General features: G+C 31.7%; 1 protein-coding gene across 13 annotated transcripts in view; it reads left to right on the top strand.

Moving 5' to 3' along the window:
- The window catches only part of GPHN (gephyrin), a 627,564-nt gene that overhangs the window by 417,443 nt on the left and 189,469 nt on the right, over nt 1-20,652 (top strand). For all 13 annotated transcript variants that reach the window (XM_041759177.1, XM_041759184.1, XM_041759182.1 and 10 more), the window contains one exon: nt 6,384-6,518. In XM_041759177.1, the coding sequence (XP_041615111.1) occupies nt 6,384-6,518 (135 nt within the window). The remainder of the gene's footprint in view (nt 1-6,383; nt 6,519-20,652) is intronic.

Here is a 20,652-nt window from a genome sequence, read left to right as displayed (position 1 = left end):
TAGAATCTCTGGAAGTCAGATTCTTCCCCCTCCCCAAGGTATAATCTCTTTGTCATAATTATTGGTTTTGGTTTGATGATTAACTTTTCTTGACAACTCTATTATTTATTGGTTACTAAAGTCTCTATTGCATTAGCTGTGTAGTCAAACAGAGATTTCCTTAAGTGCCTGGGGAGAATGCATACAAAAACAGAAAATCTCTTATTCTTTGCATTTAGACTCTATATATATCAGGGCATGCCTCTAACACTCAGCCAGTTTACAACTCTTAGCTTTCACTTCCTGCTGTGTAGAGTCTGAAGTTCAGCAAGAAGTGTAAGATTAAGTAAAGTCTTTGGAGGATTTGGCTAACCCTGGGTATAAACATGAACTTCTGGATTCCCGAGAATATGCTTTTCAAAGTGCATATACCTGAAAGCATTTCATAACATAGCCTTTCTTTTCAAGTGTCTCAGTTAATCTACTCGTTGTCCCAACTGCCATCCCTTTCCCAGAGAGCAGTAGCTAATATATTTGCCTTTATATTTTTGAACAATACAACAAATCCTGGTTAGCTGCAGAAGCCCAGGAAAAGTTCCAGGTTAGAGGAAATAAAAGCAAGCCCTATATATCCTTCATTGAGCCACTGGACATACTGAAATAATGAACTGCAATTCTTAAGAATAAAGTTTGTTCTCTCTGTAGTACTCAGAATGCTTACCAGGAATGTGGCTGTGTCTTCAAGTATATATTAGTGGAGAAATAGAGGGGATTTTTTTCCTTTTCTTGATTAAGCATTCACCTGTTTCCTATAAACTTTTGGTTTGTAAATATCTGGCAAAGTTGATTCTGATCATTTTTGCTAGCTAAGTCACCTCTTTCATGGAGTGATGGACTTTGGCATTTCCTACTCTGCATTTTCCAATGGAGTCCTTATTATAAAGGAAAATACTGATAGATTTGGTTAAATTAAAATATTCTGTTCATCATAAGACATGATTAAGTAAGACAACAAGCTACAGATATTTTTACCATATAAAACTGACAAAGGACTAGTTATCCAGAATATATACTGAAATCTAACAATTGAGTAAAAAGGACAACCCAGTAAGGGAAAATGAGGGCAAAAGACTTAAACAGGGACTTTTCAAAAAAGAACATATAAATGCCTGATAAACATATAAGATAATGTTTTTTCTTATTAATCAGGGAAAGGAACATTAAAACCACAATAGCATATTATTACTACTACTAGACTTGAAAAAAATGCTGATATTGACAGTTCTAGATAGAGATATGTTGTGGAGGAGAAACTATCACCATTTTTTGATAGACATATAAATTTGCTTAACCAATTTAGAAATTTGTAAAAGAGGATATGCCTACATGACAACTAGCAATTCAGTTCCTTAGTATATACATTCAAAAATTAATGCATGTAGGAATCATGATACATACTAGAATATTCATAGTAGCATTGTTCATAGGTCTCCAAAATGGAAACAGTGCAAATGTCCATCAACTGAGTAATCATTATTCAATGCCTCCTTTTCCTTATCTCAAATTTTTCTTTTTACCTCTTCTAATCAGGTATCTATCAAATAATAAAATAGCTGTCTCTCAGACAACTAATAACTACTCCCATCTTGTTCTAATGCCTGTTAAATTCGGTCTCTGTGTGTCTTTAGAATCTCATCTATTTGTGTAGCTTTCACAACCATATCTCTACAAATGATTTTTAAGTATTTATCTGTTGTGTAAGTTCATTTTTTGAGATAGGTGGAAAGTTCATCTCCAGGCTACTTAATGAAATTGCAAATTTATGGTTGCCAATATTAACTGGATCCACATTGTTGATAATTCCTTTCCCAAATCTTTAGTTACCCTCCCTGATCATTCATCAATGCATATAACCAATATATGGATAACTCTCCTAAAGTTATCTTTAACATATATTTCCCCATTTTTCTCATTAATAGATCTTCACTTCAGGCACCAAAGGAAAGAAAGAATAATAGTGAATATCTCTCACTAATAATTTTTTTAAAGATTTTATTTATTTATTCATGAGAGACACAGAGAGAGAGAGAGAGAGGCAGAGACACAGACGGAGGGAGAAGCAGGTTCCATGAAGAGAGCCTGACGTGGGACTCGATCCTGGGACTCCAGGATCACACCCTGGGCCGAAGGCAGGCACTAAACTGCTGAGTCACCCAGGGATCCCCTCTTCTTTTCTTATAATTACCCTACTTTATCATCCCACTTGCTTCCTTGACTCACTTCTACCTTTTTTACTGTCCTGATAACTTCTTTAATTGATGGATCTAATGGCTTTTTTAAAGTGTTTATTTAGATTCCAGTTAGGTAACATACAGTGTAAGTTAGTTTGAGATATACAATTTAGTGATTCAACAGTTCCATACAACATCCAGTGCTCATCACAAAAGTGCACTCCTTAATCCCCATTACCTATTTTACGATCCTCCCACCCACCTCCCCTCTGTTAACCATCACTTTGCTGTCTATAGTTAAGAATCTGTTTCTTGGTGAGCTTCCTCTCTTTTTCCCCCTCCTTTCCTCATTTGTTTTGTTTCTTAAATTCCACACGAATGAAATCATATATTTGTCTCTCTCTGACCAACTTATTTCACTTAGCATAATACTCTCTAGCTCCATCCACGTCATTGCAAATGGAAAGATTTCTTTCTTTTTATGACTAATATTCCTGTGTGTGTGTGTGTGTATGTGTGTGTGTGTGTATCATCTTTTTTATCCATGTATCAGTCGATGGACATTGGACTGTGTCCGTAACTTGGCTATTATAGATAATGCTGCTATAAACATCAGGGTGCATGTATGCCTTTCAGTTAGTATTTTTGTATTCTTTGGGTAAATACCTAGTACTCCAATTATTGTATCATAAGGTAGTTATATTTTTAGTTTTCTGAGGAATCGCCATACATACTGTTTCACAGAATAACTACACCAATTTGCATTCCCACCAAAAGTGTAAGATAATTCCCTTTCTCTACATCCTTGCCAACACTTGTTTCTTTTTGCTGATTTTAGCCATTCTGACAGGTGTGAGGTGATATCTCATTGTAGTTTTGATTTACATTTCCCTGATGATCAGTGATGTTAAGCATCTCTTCAATGTCTGTTATCCGTCTGTATATCTTCTTTGGAAAATGTGTATGTCTGCTGCCCATATTTAATTGCACAATTTGTCTTTGGGGTACTGAGTTTTATAAGTTCTTTATAAATTTTGGATACTAACACTTTATCAGATATGTCATTTGCCTATATCTTCTGCCATTCTGTAGGTTGCCTTTTAGTTTTGTTGATTGTTTCCTTTGCTGTTCAGAAGCTTTTTATTTTAATGGAAGTCCAATAGTTCATTTTTGCTTTTGTTTCCCTTACCTCAGGAGACATTTAGAAAGAAGTTGCTACAGTTGATGTCAAAGAGGTTACTCCCTGTGTTCTCTTCTAGGATTTTTATGACTTCAAATCTCACACTTAGGTCTTTAATCCATTAAAAAAAATTTTGTGTGTATGGTGTAAGAAAGTGGTCCAGTAAGATAATTTATCTTCCAAACTGAAATACTTATGAAAGTGAAAAGATGTGCTATTTAATAATTGAGCTGGTATGATAGATATAAATCTTGATTGTTCAGGGAAAATTAGGATATACTGTTATTTCATTTACAGATTATTTTCCCCCTTAAATTTTTTTCTTCTGTTAAACCTGTAATATAGATCTCACCTAGAATTATCAACCATCATCTTTTGTTCTTTTATGTACTGTCCTTTGATGATTTGAAACATATGCATGACTTAAACTGTCACTTCCATTGATAATTCCCAAAGTGTATACCAACTCCTAACTTTTCTGAGCTCCAGTGCCATATTTCTAATAGCTCATTGGGTATCTCAGACTATTACCCCAAAATACGTATTTTAAATTTAAACTTATCTTTTCCCTGAAAAACCCAGCTGTCCTGTTTACATTCATATTCACACACACACACACACACACACACACACACACACAGAATGTGTAGTATATGTAAACATGTGTTTGTGAGTCTAGAAATCTATATATCCTGCATACTTACTACTTTGTACATGTACCTTCTTAGGTACTGGACATAAAATAGTAGCAAAAGCATGATTTCATTGTGACAAAGCATTCTAGTATGGGAGATAGACATTGATCAAACCATCATACATATAAATGTAGTATAACTGGAAATTGCTATGAAGTAAAGGAACATGGTCTCATGTTAAGTATAATAGGAGCCTTCTTTGACTTTATTTCTTTTTACTAGTCATTAATGGCAACATCTAGCTCTTTTATTTTTTTAAGAAATTTCTTTTTTTTTATTTTTATTTATTTATGATAGTCACAGAGAGAAAGAGAGGCAGAGACACAGGCAGAGGGAGAAGCAGGCTCCATGCACCGGGAGCCCGATGTGGGATTCGGTCCCAGGTCTCCAGGATCGCGCCCTGGGCCAAAGACAGGCGCCAAACCGTTGCGCCACCCAGGGATCCCCATCTAGCTCTTTTAAATCAGAATATCTAAAGGAAGGAAACTTGAGTGGGGAAAAATTAGAGGAAGACAAACCATGAGACTCCTAACCCTGGGAAACAAAGTGTTGCAGAAGGGAAGGTGGGTGGGGGAATGGGGAACCAGGTGATGGGCATTAAGGAGACACAAGATGTAATGAGCACTGTTATATGCAACTGATGAATTACTGAACTCTACATATGAAACTAATGATGAACTATATGTTGGCATTAAGGAAGGCACAAGATGAGATGAGCACTGAGTGTTTTACCATATGTTAGCAAATTGAATTTAAGTAAAATATCTTTAAAAAATAAATCCGACTACCTCCATTTCTTTAAATTATTTATCACAATTAAGTACTCAAATATACTAGCAGATAGAGCAGTTTTTCTTCTCAGAATTCCCATTGCTTTTCACCCTAGTTATGGGAATATTATTTATAAATTGTTAAGCGCTAAAATGGTAGCCTGGCAATGAGGATATTGGTATGGGAACTAAATAAAAGAGCTTCTATGGAAATTTATGAGGAACAGATGATGCATAAGATTAGGAGCACCTTTCTAGTAATAAAGTCTGGCTACTGCTTCCTTGTTTTCACAAAGTAAGAGATATTGAGTGATTGAAAGTTAATTGCTTATTCTTTTATCATATGTATATTACCTCTGTGCTCAAAACTTGAAAGTGGTCAAGTTCTCAGTTCAAAATCAGAAAACCTAAACCCATTAGTATTACCCAGAACTATGCAAATTATGCATAGTCCACAATAATAATTTTATAATCAACATAATAATTTTTAAATGAATAATCCACATTATTTGTCCTTATGTTTGTATATTTTTAGAATAGTGATACTCAGTTACATCAGTTTTTAACATGTTGATAAGTGTAACATCTAATACTAATAGCTAATATTTATTAAGTATTTACTACTTTGTAGTGCTAGATAATTTATATGCATTATCTTATTTAATCCTCAACAGTAATCTGGTAAGGTAGATGCTATCATTATCTTCATTTTTCTAGTTAAAGGAAATGGTGATTTAAAAAGCAGAGCCATCAGTGCCCCCACAGAAGTCATAGCATAGTTAAATGGATAATTGAGAAGAGTTTAATAAGCAACAATAGTGTTTACAAAGGTTTGGGCAGATTTTTAGGGCAAGCAACAAGACACAATGCAGTGCCCTGGGATTAGTAATACTGGGATCATTAATACTCCTAGTCATAATGGGGTAAATGGAGGAAAGTGCTACTGGAATCCAGAAAAGAGCCATAAACAAGTATCATCTGACAGAGGCTATGACCTAGCCAACCTGTGGTACCCTAGTAGAAAAGGAACCACAGGTATAAACCAGACCTTACTCTTCCTCTAACCTTTCAGTTTCCTGGTAGTGTCTTCCCAGTTGGCTGAACCCAACTAGAAACTAGAAAGCACAGAATAACTTGTTGATTCTATCTATACAGGTCAGCTTAGAGCAGCAAGGATGAAGAAGGGTGGAGAATCTGACAGGAAAATGGAAAATATATACGAATTAAATATTATTAAGTGGCAGAGCCAGTAATGTGAATGGCAAACACTTTACTCCTTAACTACAATGCTAGATTGCCTCTCCTAAAAAGAAAACTTTCATGAAATATTATTTGACCAGGGAAAATATTTTAAATCTAAAGGTTTCTATCCTATCCCAAATTGTTGAATATATTTATACCTAACAGTAAGTGAGACTAAATATATGAGAGCTAGGCAGCAAGAATGCCCAAAAAACTAGTGTAGGTATTGATTTCAATGGTGTTGCTATTTTCAGAATATTAAACCATCCTTGTTTTTCTTGTTCAGATTCCAGACTCCATCATTTCTCGTGGTGTTCAGGTGCTCCCACGAGACACAGCTTCCCTCAGCACTACTCCTTCAGAATCGCCTCGTGCTCAGGCTACATCTCGTCTTTCTACAGCTTCCTGCCCAACACCAAAAGTAAGTACGGTTCCTTGGCACCTTAAACCTGTTCTACTATACAAATCTGGAAAAATTAACCAATATTTCCCTCTGCTTGTCAGGGTTGGATTGCATGCAAGATAATGCAATGAAAAATGAATGGACTATAAGATAATTACCATTGTTTCACAGATTGTCATATTAGGCCAACAATAGGATAATAGAAATTTCATACAAAATGTTTACTCCTACCTCACAGCTATAATAGGTATCACTTTCTGTAGCTCCTGTTTTTTTGTTTTAGACTTATTTTTTTAGCATACTCATCAGTATAAATGTGAAGTTATTTGTTTATGCAAAGGATGAATGCATTTCTGCCCAATAAACAGTAATATTAACAGAATTTTAAAATGTCTCCAAAGGGATTTTTTTTGTTAACTTCTCTAGGTTGGGGTAGCTCCCTGCTGTAGTATCATGCCAAATTTTTTCAAACATATTCAACTTGGAATGTTGCTGCCTAATGCTTGGAAACAAATCTAAATTGATTAGAAAGAAAGTTTTAATGCCAACCTTTGGGGAAGGAAGGAAGTTTTTTAGTATCTATTTCTTATGATTTTCCCAAGTATTGAATCATATGTGGGAGGAAAAAAGGATTAGACATTTATTTGTTGCCTCACATCTTCATGTATATGATAAATTAAGTAGCAGACTTAATAGTGGTTGTAACTACTTTCTTCTGGAATGTCCCTTTCCTGGTTAAGTTAGTCATTTGTGCTTTTAAGTTTTCTATATGATGGATCCAATATTGGCATCAAAAAATTAATGGTAACATTCCTTCTTATTTAATAAGATATGGTGTTAGATATTAGCTGTACACTAAATTTATTCAAGAGATCTGCAGGTAATTTTTCAAAGTGTGGCTTTTTCTTTGTCATCAGATTTAGAACTTATATACTGTCTTCCTCAATTCCAACTTTTACATGAGTTTTAAGAATGTTATAACTGGACTTAACTAGACATGATCTCAAGCGATTCTTCATATGTGTAGTGCAGTTGCTTTTACAATGGTACAACCTTCTCAGCAAAGTCCTCCCAGTGTTACTGCTACATATCATTCCTTTTAGATTTGTGTCAATATAACCAATATTAATTTTATAGTTTAAAAAAATTATGGCTCTAAATCTTCAATGAAGGAAAACTATTGGAACATTCTAGACATAAAATATATGTTAATGCTAGTCAGGTGCCTGTCAGCTACATACATCTTCAACTGATTGAAAACATGGAGTTCTAGGACTTGAATTGGTTAGAAGAATCTCATTCATGTCTTTTAAATTTTCAAAGCAAAAGAATTTGTTGTTTTCATTAAATCCCAACTGTCCAAGGTATGCACATTTCTAAAGCCTGGTAATAAAGCTGGAAGTTAAGTCTGCTATAAATGTTTAGTCATTCACCAAATATTTAGACCAAAAATATTGGGAAAATGGAGCTATTCAAGATGCAATATTCTTTTCCTTGATAATATACTGTGAATATAAATATCTAAGCTAAATTTAATTAAACATAGTAGTTTTTGAGCCTTTTTAAAACTTCGTGAACATCTTAATTACAAAAGGAATATTAAATGCAATTCTAAAACTTGGCATTCCAAATTTACTAAAGTGAAATCCTAAAAATAAAAACATTAACATCTATTAAGTTAATTTGTTCATTACAAAACTTTAGGAGAACATATAGCTTGTCTTAATATTTTTTTCCTTAGTTAACACTTAGATGAAATAACAATGAATTAAATAAAATCGTGTATTTGAATATCTCTTTTTTTCTAGGATTTTTTTTTCTGTATGTTTATCTAGGAATAAGATTCTTGCTTGTCCTTTTAGGTAATTTTTACCTGTACCAGAATATATACCTCAAAAATAAAATTAGTACTTCAGTGTAATTTTAAAATTAAACTTCAACAGCTGAATCAGAACACTAACATAATAAACTAGTTTGAATATTGATTTTTTTAAAGGGAGTGAAGAAAGTCAAATATATGTATTGAAGATCTCAAACTATAAGACTGCTTAATTAAAACTAAACTAGATATTATTTATGCTTTTATATCAATGACAGATATAATATCTGCCCTTATGGAGTTTACAGTTTAGTTGATGGTATCTTAAAATAAGTAGGTAGATAAACATAAATTATTCTAATAATTATAATTTTACCAAACTTAATAATTATAAATTGAAATTCATGATAAGCAAAAGTGAAAAAGTAGTACTGGTATAAAATAGGAGGGAAACCTTACAGAAGTAGGATTATCAGAGAAGTCCTCTCTGAGGAGAACATTTCACCAGGGAATGAAGGATGAATAAAAACAAAAGCTTTTGTGTTGCGTGGAGGTTTTGAGAATTATATTCAACAATAATGACCACTTTAAACACAGTTGTCACCAGCCAGTTATCACCAGTCAAGAACTCTCAGACTAAAACTTCATTACTACATGAAAAGTCTAATTCAGAGACTTCAAAATCCAACTTCAGATGTCAGCTTCTTTTTATTTATAAAAAGATTTTTTGCCATTGCCTACCGAATCAAATTGCAAGGCTAGGATTTAAATCTCTCTATTCTAGGTGAATTGTTTATTTTAATTTTCAGTATAAAAATCTAGGGCAGAAAAGTCTGAATGTTAGGCTTCTAATTTAAGATACAGGTAAAGGGTGATGTTGTTAACTATATTAAAGAATAATAAGGGAAGAAACTCATTTTGACAGTAAAGTAAAGGAGTTAATTCATTTTGATTTTGAATGTATTCAATCTGAGATAAATATATGAGACATTGCAGGAATGATATCCAGCATAAAATTATAGTACTAGTGAGTTTGACATTTTTACTTTTACTTCATCTTGGTGCTGATATTTATAATTTAGTACCTAATAGTGTCAGCTAAACTCCATAGAAATCCCTCTTCATGTTTCATATTAGACATGCAGTCTGTTATGTGCAGAAATATCTGTGCAAATATATTTTCTTTACATCAGAAATACAATATGGTCTTGAAAGATCAGCAGTAGAAAGAATACTTAACTTGATAATAGAAGACATGGATTCAAATGCTGGTGTCTCTGCTTAATAACTACACTTTTCTGAGCTTTGTGTCTTTAAAGAAATGCAGTCCTTACCTTCCCAACAGTTATTAATTTATTAAATAGTTTGCCTAATGCTGGGAAAGCAGTGGTGAGCAGCACACATTGTTCTTACCATTACAAACAGACAAAATAATAAAAAAAAAAAACAGACAAAATAGGCAACTACAAATTATAATAAAGTATAAGTGCCATGATTTATCACCAGGAGTACAGAATTATCTGGGAATAACCATCAAGAACCACTTTCCCGGGCAGCCCAGGTGGCTCAACGTCGTAGCGCCGCCTTTGGCTCAGGGCCTGATCTTGGAGACCCAGGATCGAGTCCCATATCAGGCTCCCTGAATGGAGCCTGCTTTTCCCTCTGCCTGTGTCTCTGCCTCTCTCTCTTCTCTCTCTCTCTGTCTCTCATGAATAAATAAATAAAATCTTAAAAAAAAAAAAAGAACCACTTTCCCTCTATAGCTTTTTGTCAATGAGGCAGTATTTAAGCTAAAAGACTTCCTGTTCATTTACTGCCATGCATCTATTTTTTTAAGTTCAACTGTAATAGTAAATACTATTTTGGTTTCACATTTTATATCTTTACTACAATATAATATTCTAGATTGTCCTTTTACTCTTTAAGATTACCAGCTATAGTGAGAACAAGATCTATAAAATATGCCATTTGGATTTCCTTTTTAATACACAATCTAGTGAAGACAACCAATTTTTGTAAACAATTCTTTATTAAATGACATTGTCACCAACGATATTTATTTGTTGTACTGAAATGACATAATATTTTATTGGATGTGGAAAAGTCATTTCTTTTTTATACCAGTTCTTTTAATGACATCTGACTGAAATGACAAAGGAATTTTACTTCACTTGCTATATGATACTGTTAAGTATCTTTTAAGAACAAACTTGAAATTTTAGTCTTTCATTGCCCTAAGTAAAAGAATGGCTTAAGCAAAAAAGACAAATAGTTATATAGATTCCATTTAAATAATAGTGGGCAATATCTAGAAGACTCAAATTCTAACACAGTGATAATCTCCCAAAAATGATTTGCTAAAAGAATAATTCTTTAACAGATCAATTCTCTTGAAAAGTGAGCATGATTCACAACTTAAATGAATGCTAATTTTTCAATTATGAAAGGCATCAGCATCTCTATTTGAAATTAAGAGGCATGGGGTAGAGAATGACCAGAGCAAAAAAAAAAAAAAAAAAAAAAAATCAAACTTTCAGTCAATTCATCATTCTCAATAGATGTTGTTAAAATACGAAATAATTTCTAAAGACTTTAATTATCTTTTTATTAATTAAGCATCTGGTTTGGCTTAAAAAATAAATGTACTCTCTTGTCACATATTTATGTATCTTAAAGATTAGAATAGAATTTTGTAGCCAAACAAACTAGCAAGTTTTCTTCTTAGGAAGAAAATATAAATACTATCCATCTAAAACTAAAGGTTATGAAATGATTAAAAACTATATGTATTGAAATATCTTAATATACTAATGTATAATCTTAATTAAAACAAAATGCAGAGTTAAGACTTCACTCTATGTTTCTATTATTTTCCTTTGAGCAAATAAGTTTAGATTACTCTGGGTAAAGAAGAAACAATTTTCATAGTTTTTTTAAATGTCTTATGTCTGAAAAGCAGTGTGATTTCCTTTACATAATCATTTGATTTTTTTTCTCAGTCATGTTAGTTTGTACAAACTATTCCACACTCTCATCATTTTCCTTTGTGAACACCACAGTGATTATATGATATGGTTAGTTCATTGGTTCTAAATCTGAGGGTCCCAAGTCTCTGGAGAATCTTATAAAGTTGTTAAAATTCTAGTCTAAATCAAAATACTAGGTGAAGCTTGCAGATTGCTTTCCCCTATTTTGAAAAGCCTGACAAACTCTACTTTTTGCATACTACTTTAAATATTAAGTTACTTTTGCTTTTGTCTGAGATTATATCATCATTGGTATACCAACATCTGTTCAACTGTTAATGACATTATAGAAATTTATGGGTTTTATATGTAGAGTCAACAAGTATCAAAATGTTTAGAAAGCAAAGAATTAGTGACATCAATAGTACATTCTCTGGAGATAAAAATAAAAGTTTTCTTTTTTGCAAGGTTAAAATAGTCTCAATAATATGGGTCAAATCCAGCAATTCTGACACTTAACAGTCTCAAGAGCACTTAAAAATTAGGAATCCAAATAGTTTCTGTTTATGTGGGTTATGTCTAGCAATATTTCCTGTACTAGAAATTAAAACTGAGAATTTTTTTTAACTGAGAATTTTTAAATGTTTTTTATTTGCTTCAAAATAAGAATAGTAAAGCCTTTATATGTTAACATAAACAACATTGTAATGAAAATAATATTTTCCAAAACAAAAAAAAAAAGGTGGAAAAGGATGGCATTGTTTTATATCTTTCAAATATATTTTGATGTCTACTTTAATAGAAGACAGCTGAATTCTCACATCTGCTTCTGTACTTTAATCTGTTGTGATATGTTTTGGTTGAAGAATATTTTAAAAATTCAGTTTCACACAATTATGTAGTCAGAAAAGAAAGGACTAGTGTTTTCACATAATCATGGATATTCTTTTGACACTACACCAAAAATTTACAATTGATAGTTTGTTAAAAGTTAATTTTAACTAACTAGTTAAAAGTATGAAATCTAAAACCCCTCAAAGACTATACTATGAAAAAAAAAAAAAAAAGACTATACTATGCTCTGATATGTTAAAATTTGTTGGTCCATTTTGAACTTTGAATAGATCTTATACCTGGACATGGTTTTGGAATGTATCTGTTGGTCACTGAGAAAATATAAGTTCTTCCAAATGTTGACATTTTTCATTATATTATACCAAAAACTTGTCTTTGTTGATTTAACCACCACACTGATCCAAAAAAAGCGTTGGAAGCATTGGAAGCTCTCAAACTCATGGTGATGTATGTTTCCCACAATTCTAATTTTTACTTAAAAGCTAGAATTTTATCCTTGGGGGGGGGAAGAAAGGCAACAAATCCTATCTGTTTTCCTTCAGTTGGCAGGCTCATTTCATTCAGTTTTGAGAAAATTTCTACCAAACATCTAAGTCTGGATAATCATAGTTTGTCATTCTTTCATTCCTTCAAGTAAATAAAAATAGTGTTCTGTGCAAAACCTGGCTAGTTCAGCTTACATCTCCATTGCAGAAGTACTTTTCCTTGAGGCAACCATCATCCCTCTGGTATGCAGTGGAAATATTTTATTCATACTTTCCATTTTGTCATACTCAAGGAACATGTTTAAATTAGCATTTACTGTTTCATTGAAGACAATGTCAAATGAAACTAGCTTTTCTTTTTTGAAACTGTTTTTGTTTTTTTTTTTTTAACTACTAGTACATAGTAGTGAGAAATACAATGATTATTCATACTGTTTGGATCCACTATCTTGATTTGCACTAAGATGCCAACCCACCATTGCTTTTGTATCATCAGTGCAAATGTCAGTAGTGAAAAAGGAAAATAATGTCTTAGTACTATTGTTAAAATAATTTGGCCTTGTGGATCCCTGAAGAGGATCCGTCATAGGTCCATGGGCCATACTTAAAGGGTCACTAGTACAATAAAATGAGTAAACTGGCTTGTTTCTTGAAAATATCCTAGGTCAAAATTACATATGCTGAATAGTATCTTCCATTGAGACAATGTTATGGTGGTATTCTCAGTCCAAGATTGTATCCTTTATGTAAATGACCACCAGTACTATGCTTAAACTTACAAATGATTCACCTGACTCTGTGATCCAGATTAATTCTAGGGCAAGAAACAGAGTTTCTCCTCCCAGATTAAAAATGAGAGAAGACTTTAAGAGTCTTTTGAAGACACATAACCAGAACTTTTAATTTCCAGCTAACTCTACTCATTTCCAGTGTGAGGCTACATCTGTATTTGGGTGCCAACTGATTTTTCCCCAGGATATCCTGTTCTAATTAATATACAGAGAGCCCTCTTCTAAATCATAGCATAGTTGTTGGAACATAATTTTATTAGGAATATAATTGGAAATGGCTCTCTTTTTTTTTAAATTAGCTTAGAACGCTTAATCATAGTGAGACTTTTAAATAAAAATAGAAATTTTCAGCTTTTCCTAAAAAAATCAGATTGACAATATTCGGCTAATACTGACATATATAAATACACACCTGGCATTCTGTATACTCACCAAGCTCTTTTATTTTTCATTAAATGCCTAACTCCTGTAAATATAATTCTCATTCATTATTGCCTACTTTCTCCTCTGTAACAGGTATGTTTTGCTATTTAATCTGGCTTTATAGCAAAACAGATTTTTGAGGCTTCAAATAAAGGAAGGTTCTCTTACATTCTTTTCTAGTGAGAAAGGTACTACATAGTATGGTAAAGCATTTCATATTTTGATAAAACTGGAATTCGATAATTACAATATGTTTTAGCTATTAATTTTGAATTTACAAATTATTTTAAATGGTTATTCTGTGACATTCTGCTAAGTATGCAGGATTATACATTAATTTCTGTTTCTTCATTCATCTAATTAAGTGTCCCCTCTGCATTTATATGTCATGAAAATTGAAAATGGAATTCCCCTGATCCTTTTCTAATTATTCAGTGTTCACAGAATTATGTTCATCATTGAAGCTGAGTATAACTTAACTGTCAAGTGTATAATTGCCATCCTGAAATCTGAGCTTGCAAATGAATATTGATTAGTTTGAGAAGATTTAGGTAACCAGAAATGATTAGCTATAGAGTTAACAGTTTTACAGCTTAGATAGTCTGAAAGTGGCATGGTCTTTTTAATTTATTTCATTTTTTAAAATGCAATATATATGCTCATTTTACAGCAAAAAAAAAGAGTTTCTGTATGACTACCCTTAATAAATAGCAACATCTAAACTTTGCTATGTATTATTCTGTTATTTTTTTCTATAAATTCAAATATTTTATATAAATCGATAATAATGGGAAGGCAATGATTAAGGGCTCAGATACTGGAGTCTGACAGACCTGGTGAGGAATATCAGCTTTATCACTTATTAAATGTGTGGCTCTCAGAAAGTTACTTACGTCTATAATTTACTTATCTTTAAATGAAAGATAATACTATTTACCTCAGAGAGTTTTTAAGATTTAAATTTAAAAATGCAAATAGCTTATCATAGTCTGTGAAACATAGAAAGTACTCAATAAAGTTTAGCTATTATTATTAAACCATATAATACTTTAACCTATTTTAATCATTTAGTAATATGAACATCTTCCTATGTCATGAACTTTACATTTTTAAAAGTTATCTTTTGCAACATTATTATTTATTGTTTAGCATTCTACTTTGTAGATGTAAGCCTCATTTTTTTTTTGCCAACCTCTACTTGGATATTTTAGGTGTTTCCTACTTCCCAGTTAAAAACAATGGTGTAATAATCTTCCAGAAGTTAAATATTTTAGTCTTTTCTTGATTAAACTTAGTAGCTTGTATTAATTCTACCTCTGAAAGTATATGCAGAACTTTTAGGCTTTTGATTCCTATAATTTATATGGATATCAAAACCAGATTATTTTTGCATATTCATGAATTCGGTTTAATGATATTATGGAAGAAGCAAGTTTAGCATTTGCATTTGACTGATTTACTGGCAGACATTTAAAAATTATGGATCCTTTGGGATGCCTGGGTGACTCAGTGGTTGGGTGCCTGCCTTCAGCTCAGATCATTGATCTTGGGATCTGGGATCCAGTTCCGCATCAGGCTCCCTGCGAGGAGCCTGGCCTGCTTCTCCCTCTGCCTGTGTCTCTGCCTCTCTCTCTCAGTATCTTGTCTCTCATGAATAAATAAATAAATCTTTAAAAAAATAAAAAATAAAAATTATGGATCTGAAGTTGTTTGAAAATTTCACGACATTGAGTATGTAATTGCACTGTGAGGCACTAAATATTGAGTATCAGCCCTAGTCTGCCACCTTATAACTTTTTGAGAACAAATGGACCTCAGTTTCTATTTCTGTAATGCCCTGGTATTAAATTAATTAGCTTCTAAAGTCCCCTGTAGGCCTATAATCCCATTACTTTGAAATAAATTTCTCCACTGACTGAACAAATATGATCATTCTTGTTAGCCCTTCTCTCTGTTATATTAATATCTAGTTAATATAAAATAATTTACATTTATTAATCACAGCTTTTGCATTCCATGCTGCTACATAAAGTTAGAGATTATCAACAGGAAATGTTCTAACCTCATTTAAGGTCTTTCTCATTCAGATCAAGCTTATCTCTTTTAAATGGAATATTGGTTTCTCCTGGTATCCACTGGAGTTCTGTTCAAGTTATAAGAAGATAGGAAAGTAAGAACTGTAGAAATACAAAGAATAGTGAAATTAAGGATACTACCTTTCAGTTCCATTTAATTGCTTTGTTCTCTTTAAACTTACTTTTAATTGTTTTAGGCATGTTTTGTGCAAAAAGCAGCTGAACGGAGATAACCTGTGTCATCATTATTTTCGTAGCTGATTTTGGAGTTGATTACATAGATCCAGGATTCAAATCCATGTAATTAACTGCTGTGTCTCATTTAGGACTTCAATACAGAGCATATCCCAAACTAAAATAATCTCTAGTTTTTTATATTGTAAAATGATATATAATCTAAAATTGGTCATATGTTTTCTTGCCCAAAAATTCATGATTACCTGCTCTCCCTACTCATTTTACTTACATTAAAAACAAAACAATACATTAGTTCAGAAATTTATTCAGTGAATCTTTTTTAGTGCAATATATGTCAAATACTATGCTAGGTGTTGGGAATACAGCAGTAGATAGACATATTAGCCTTGCTCTCAAGGACTTATAGAGGAGCTGATGTGGAAAAAAAAAAGCATTATACAACAAAAAAGATCAGATAAAGAGCCCAGAGGAGCTCTTCTAATCTCAGGAAAAAATAAAATAAAATAACTAAAGAGCAGGAACAGCCATTTTATGAAAAGAAATAAATTTGGCAAAGAAATGTCAGAAAACATGTACCCTCTCACTAGAAATCTATTTAATATTTAAAACAATGCAAATTGTGCAATCTAATTGATAACCATTTTTAAATTATAATCTCTATGCTATAATAAGCAGTGAGATGAATATTCCTATTGACAGTAGTAGGAATATAAATCTGTGTGACCTTTCAAGTGAACATTATGTATAAGGATATATATACATGTATATTCTTAAGATTCTTCTTACATTTTAATCAATCATAGTTTCCAGAAATTTATTCATGTAAATTATAAAAGAAGCTATCAAAGACTTATGTACAGGATTACTTATCATAGCATTATTCATATTTATAAAAAATTAGAACCAACCTTAATATCTAGGGTTAAATAACTTATACATACATATATGAGTTTTTTATATAACCCAAAAAATCATAGTTTTTGCAAAATTTAATGACATGGGAAGATGCTCAAAATAAAATAATGTGGTTAGAAAAATAGTAAACAGTACTGCATAAGGATATAATTGCAAGTTATTTTATAATATATATTATTTTTTAAACCAGAAAAAGAAAATTTTTTGTTATTTAAATAGGGTCTGGTAATGACAGAGTTGTCTTTTGCCTTCTTTTCAGATTTATAACAAATCTTCATAAAGCCAACTATTTATTTTTTTATAACTGTGTTTATACCCAAGCAATTTATATCTAGGCTAAGCCATTCTATTCTTAATCTTGCTGGGTAGAAAATTATATCATATTTCAGTGGAAGTTTGAAAATAAATTTTCTTCTGTTTCATACACAAATAATAAATAATTCTTAATAACATACACTATACTACTTAAAAGTTATTTCAAAGTGCCTAATAACTCTTTTATATAAAAAAAAAATAACTCTTTTATATCACACCATTTATGGACTTCATAATTTCTTTTTAGAGAGTTAAGAAATTTGGTAAAAAAGAACATGGATTACATTAATAAACTCTGGCAGGAAATAACTTGCTTTAAAGTCTAATTTTGTATAGATTGTTTTAGAATCAAAGCTATTATAGAAACTTAAAGATCAAAATTAAATCCATAATAAACTATAAATAAATAATTTCAAGTGTTAATATACCATGAGAAATCAGATCCTTAAAAATGAAGGATTTCCTAAGAATAAAAAAATGTTTTAAGGATGAAATAGGTTGGTGGGTCTATGTATGACTTGCTACCAAGATTCTGGTTTTTGACTTCTCATTTCCTTAGCCTTTGCAACTCTTTCCTTGATCTTCTTAATCCTTTTGTTAGTTTAGTTTATTATCATATTGCTTTTCTCCAGAAATCCATTAAAGTGTTTCTTTTTCCTTGATATATAATTATCACTTATCTTCCTTTCATTTCTTCCTTCCCTCTTTTTTACTTTGCCTTAATAAATCACAAATGAAACTGAATTGTTTTATGATGAAGCAATAGTTTTATTGAAAGAGCAAAAGCATAGTGAATTGAAGTATTATTAACCAGATCCCAAAAAGTATTTATTTACGAGTGTATTAAATTTTGAGCTCTCAAAGTAAAATATTTTTGGGATGCCTAGGTGGCTCAGAGATTGAGCATCTGCCTTTGGCTCAGAGTGTGATCCCAGGGTCTGGGATCGAGTGCCACATTAGGCTCCTTGTGGGAAGCCTGCTTCTCCCTCTGCCTATGTCTCTGCCTCTCTCTGTGTGTCTCTCATGAATAAATAAATAAGATCTTAAAAAAAGAAAATCTGGACACCTGAGTGGGTCAGCAATTGAACATCTGCCGTTGGCTCAGGTTGTGATCCCAGAGTGCCGGGATCAAGTCCCACATCGGGCTCCCTGCATGGAGCCTGCTTCTCCCTCTGCCTATGTCTCTGCCTCTCTCTCTGTGTCTCTCATGAATAAATAAATAAAATCTTTAAAAAAAAATCTACTCTCAAGTAAAATATTTTTTAAAATCTCCTCCAAATCATAACTACCAGAAACAATATAGCTTACCAATATATACTGAGTGGTAATGATTAGAAGATAAACAATTTCTAAGAAAAAAGTTTTAATTCCTCTCAATGATAGCCATACTTAAAAAAAAAGCATAATAAAATAGGGTTAGAAATATTTATCTCTCAAGGTAGTTCTGAATGTAAATTAGGTAATTCTAAAAATAAAGTAATTCAATTCCTAGGGTGAATAAAAAAGGAAAAATATTTGTTTAATCTGTGTCATTTTAATTCAAATTAATAAAAAAAATATCATGAGAGAAGGAAGACATTCCATAAATGAGAGCCTAATTTTAATAAAAAGACCTGAAAGAGAATTTAATAGTAGCAGAGCATTTTTCTATTGATATGTCTCCAGAATACCCCTGAATTATCCTAGACCTGAGTTCAAACACAGAATATGTACAATCTTTTGTCAAATTTTTTCACAAATCTATAGTAACTGAAGAGAAGTATAAATACATACACCCAATGATATGGGCACCTAAATTAGTGTGGCTTTTACAAGTCTAACATTTATTTCATTTTATAGTTTATTAAAAAAATTAATATAATGTTGAGTTTCTATTCCAAAATCTGCATGTTTGCTTAATACAAATAAAACATTTACAACTACTTATTGGCAAGAGAGGTGAGGATGGGATAGGATAATTTTCTACCTTGTTAACAGTGGAAATGATTTTACAGTAAGCTCAGGTGTAGAGAATTGGGCTAAATCAAAGGTAATCAACAACCCGTATTGTATTAGCATCCAAGCAGTTTCTTTTGTTGCATGATATTTCTAGAATTCAAGTTCTTATAAAAACGGTAAATACATATTGCAGAGTCATCTCACTGCTTTATAGGCCACATCTTGGTAATTAATCCTTGAGGATAGATTTCTCCATAATTAATCTCTGACAAAAGATTCCTGGAAGGTTGCAAAAGAGGTGATACATTGCAATATTTTCAGACTATTTTTAATAGATATTTTGTTATATATATTCTAGCTGACAGGCTGAATAGAAAGTTGAAATGTTTTTGACCCTCTGATTATATTTTTTGAGATCTCAATGAAATACTTATAAAATGTTTTCTTCAGGGTAGAAAAATTTTTAGTGATAACATTTTTTGTTTTGCAACATTTTAATTTTCAAATATATGAACTAATAATCTTAGCCAAACATAAGCCCCACAATTCTTTACATCCAATTCTCAACTTCATTTATATTGCAGTGATCCTATATGTAATAAAAACATTTGCAATTTAACATCTTTTAGTTACTGATGCAGAATGTTTAGTCTCATAGACAAATGTGCATAAAATTAGCTAATGATATAAGGCTTTTATAATTATTATGAAGAGTAATTTATGTCATCCAAATGCTAATCTTTTGTGATTAACTTCTTATCAAAGAAAAGTAATAATCAGGCATTTGGATTAGCTATGAATTTCTTTTATTTACACTACCCCATCATAATTGATGATTAAGGTTTGACTAGAATAAATGAGAGTATTAAACTAAAATCTATTGATGTTGCTTTTCTCTAGTTTATCAAATATTAGTTTATAAGACAAATCTTTTTCAAATTCCTTTTCAAGTTTTTCAGTATCTGCTTGCATACCTGGTTCGAGAGCCACAAAAAAAAAAAAAAATGACATAACACTTGAATTACAACCACTTCTGGCTTTGATAATAACCACATTGGTTTTCTAAGTCTTCTTTTTTGTGACAGTTTCAAATTTATTGAGTCAGATTTATATACAGAAAATTGATGTCAAGTATTGACAGGTGAGCTTGAGCTTTCTGTTCCCAAATCTTTATTTAAATTGGTATTATAAAAAAATAAATAAATAAAAAATAAATTGGTTATAGTTTATGTTTCACATTTAGAGATCATGGGTGACTTTTCTTATACCTCATTAAGTTTCTGTACTTGCACTTGCATTTGGATCTGAAATGGTTTAGGAAAAATTTCTTCCATAAATAAATACATTATATTTATTCTATCAGTGGAAAGAG

The sequence above is a fragment of the Vulpes lagopus genome, chromosome 6, assembly GCF_018345385.1.
Source record: "Vulpes lagopus strain Blue_001 chromosome 6, ASM1834538v1, whole genome shotgun sequence".
NCBI lineage: Eukaryota > Metazoa > Chordata > Mammalia > Carnivora > Canidae > Vulpes > Vulpes lagopus.
Note: the sequence above shows the minus strand (reverse complement) of the source record. Positions and strands in the feature narration are given on the sequence as shown.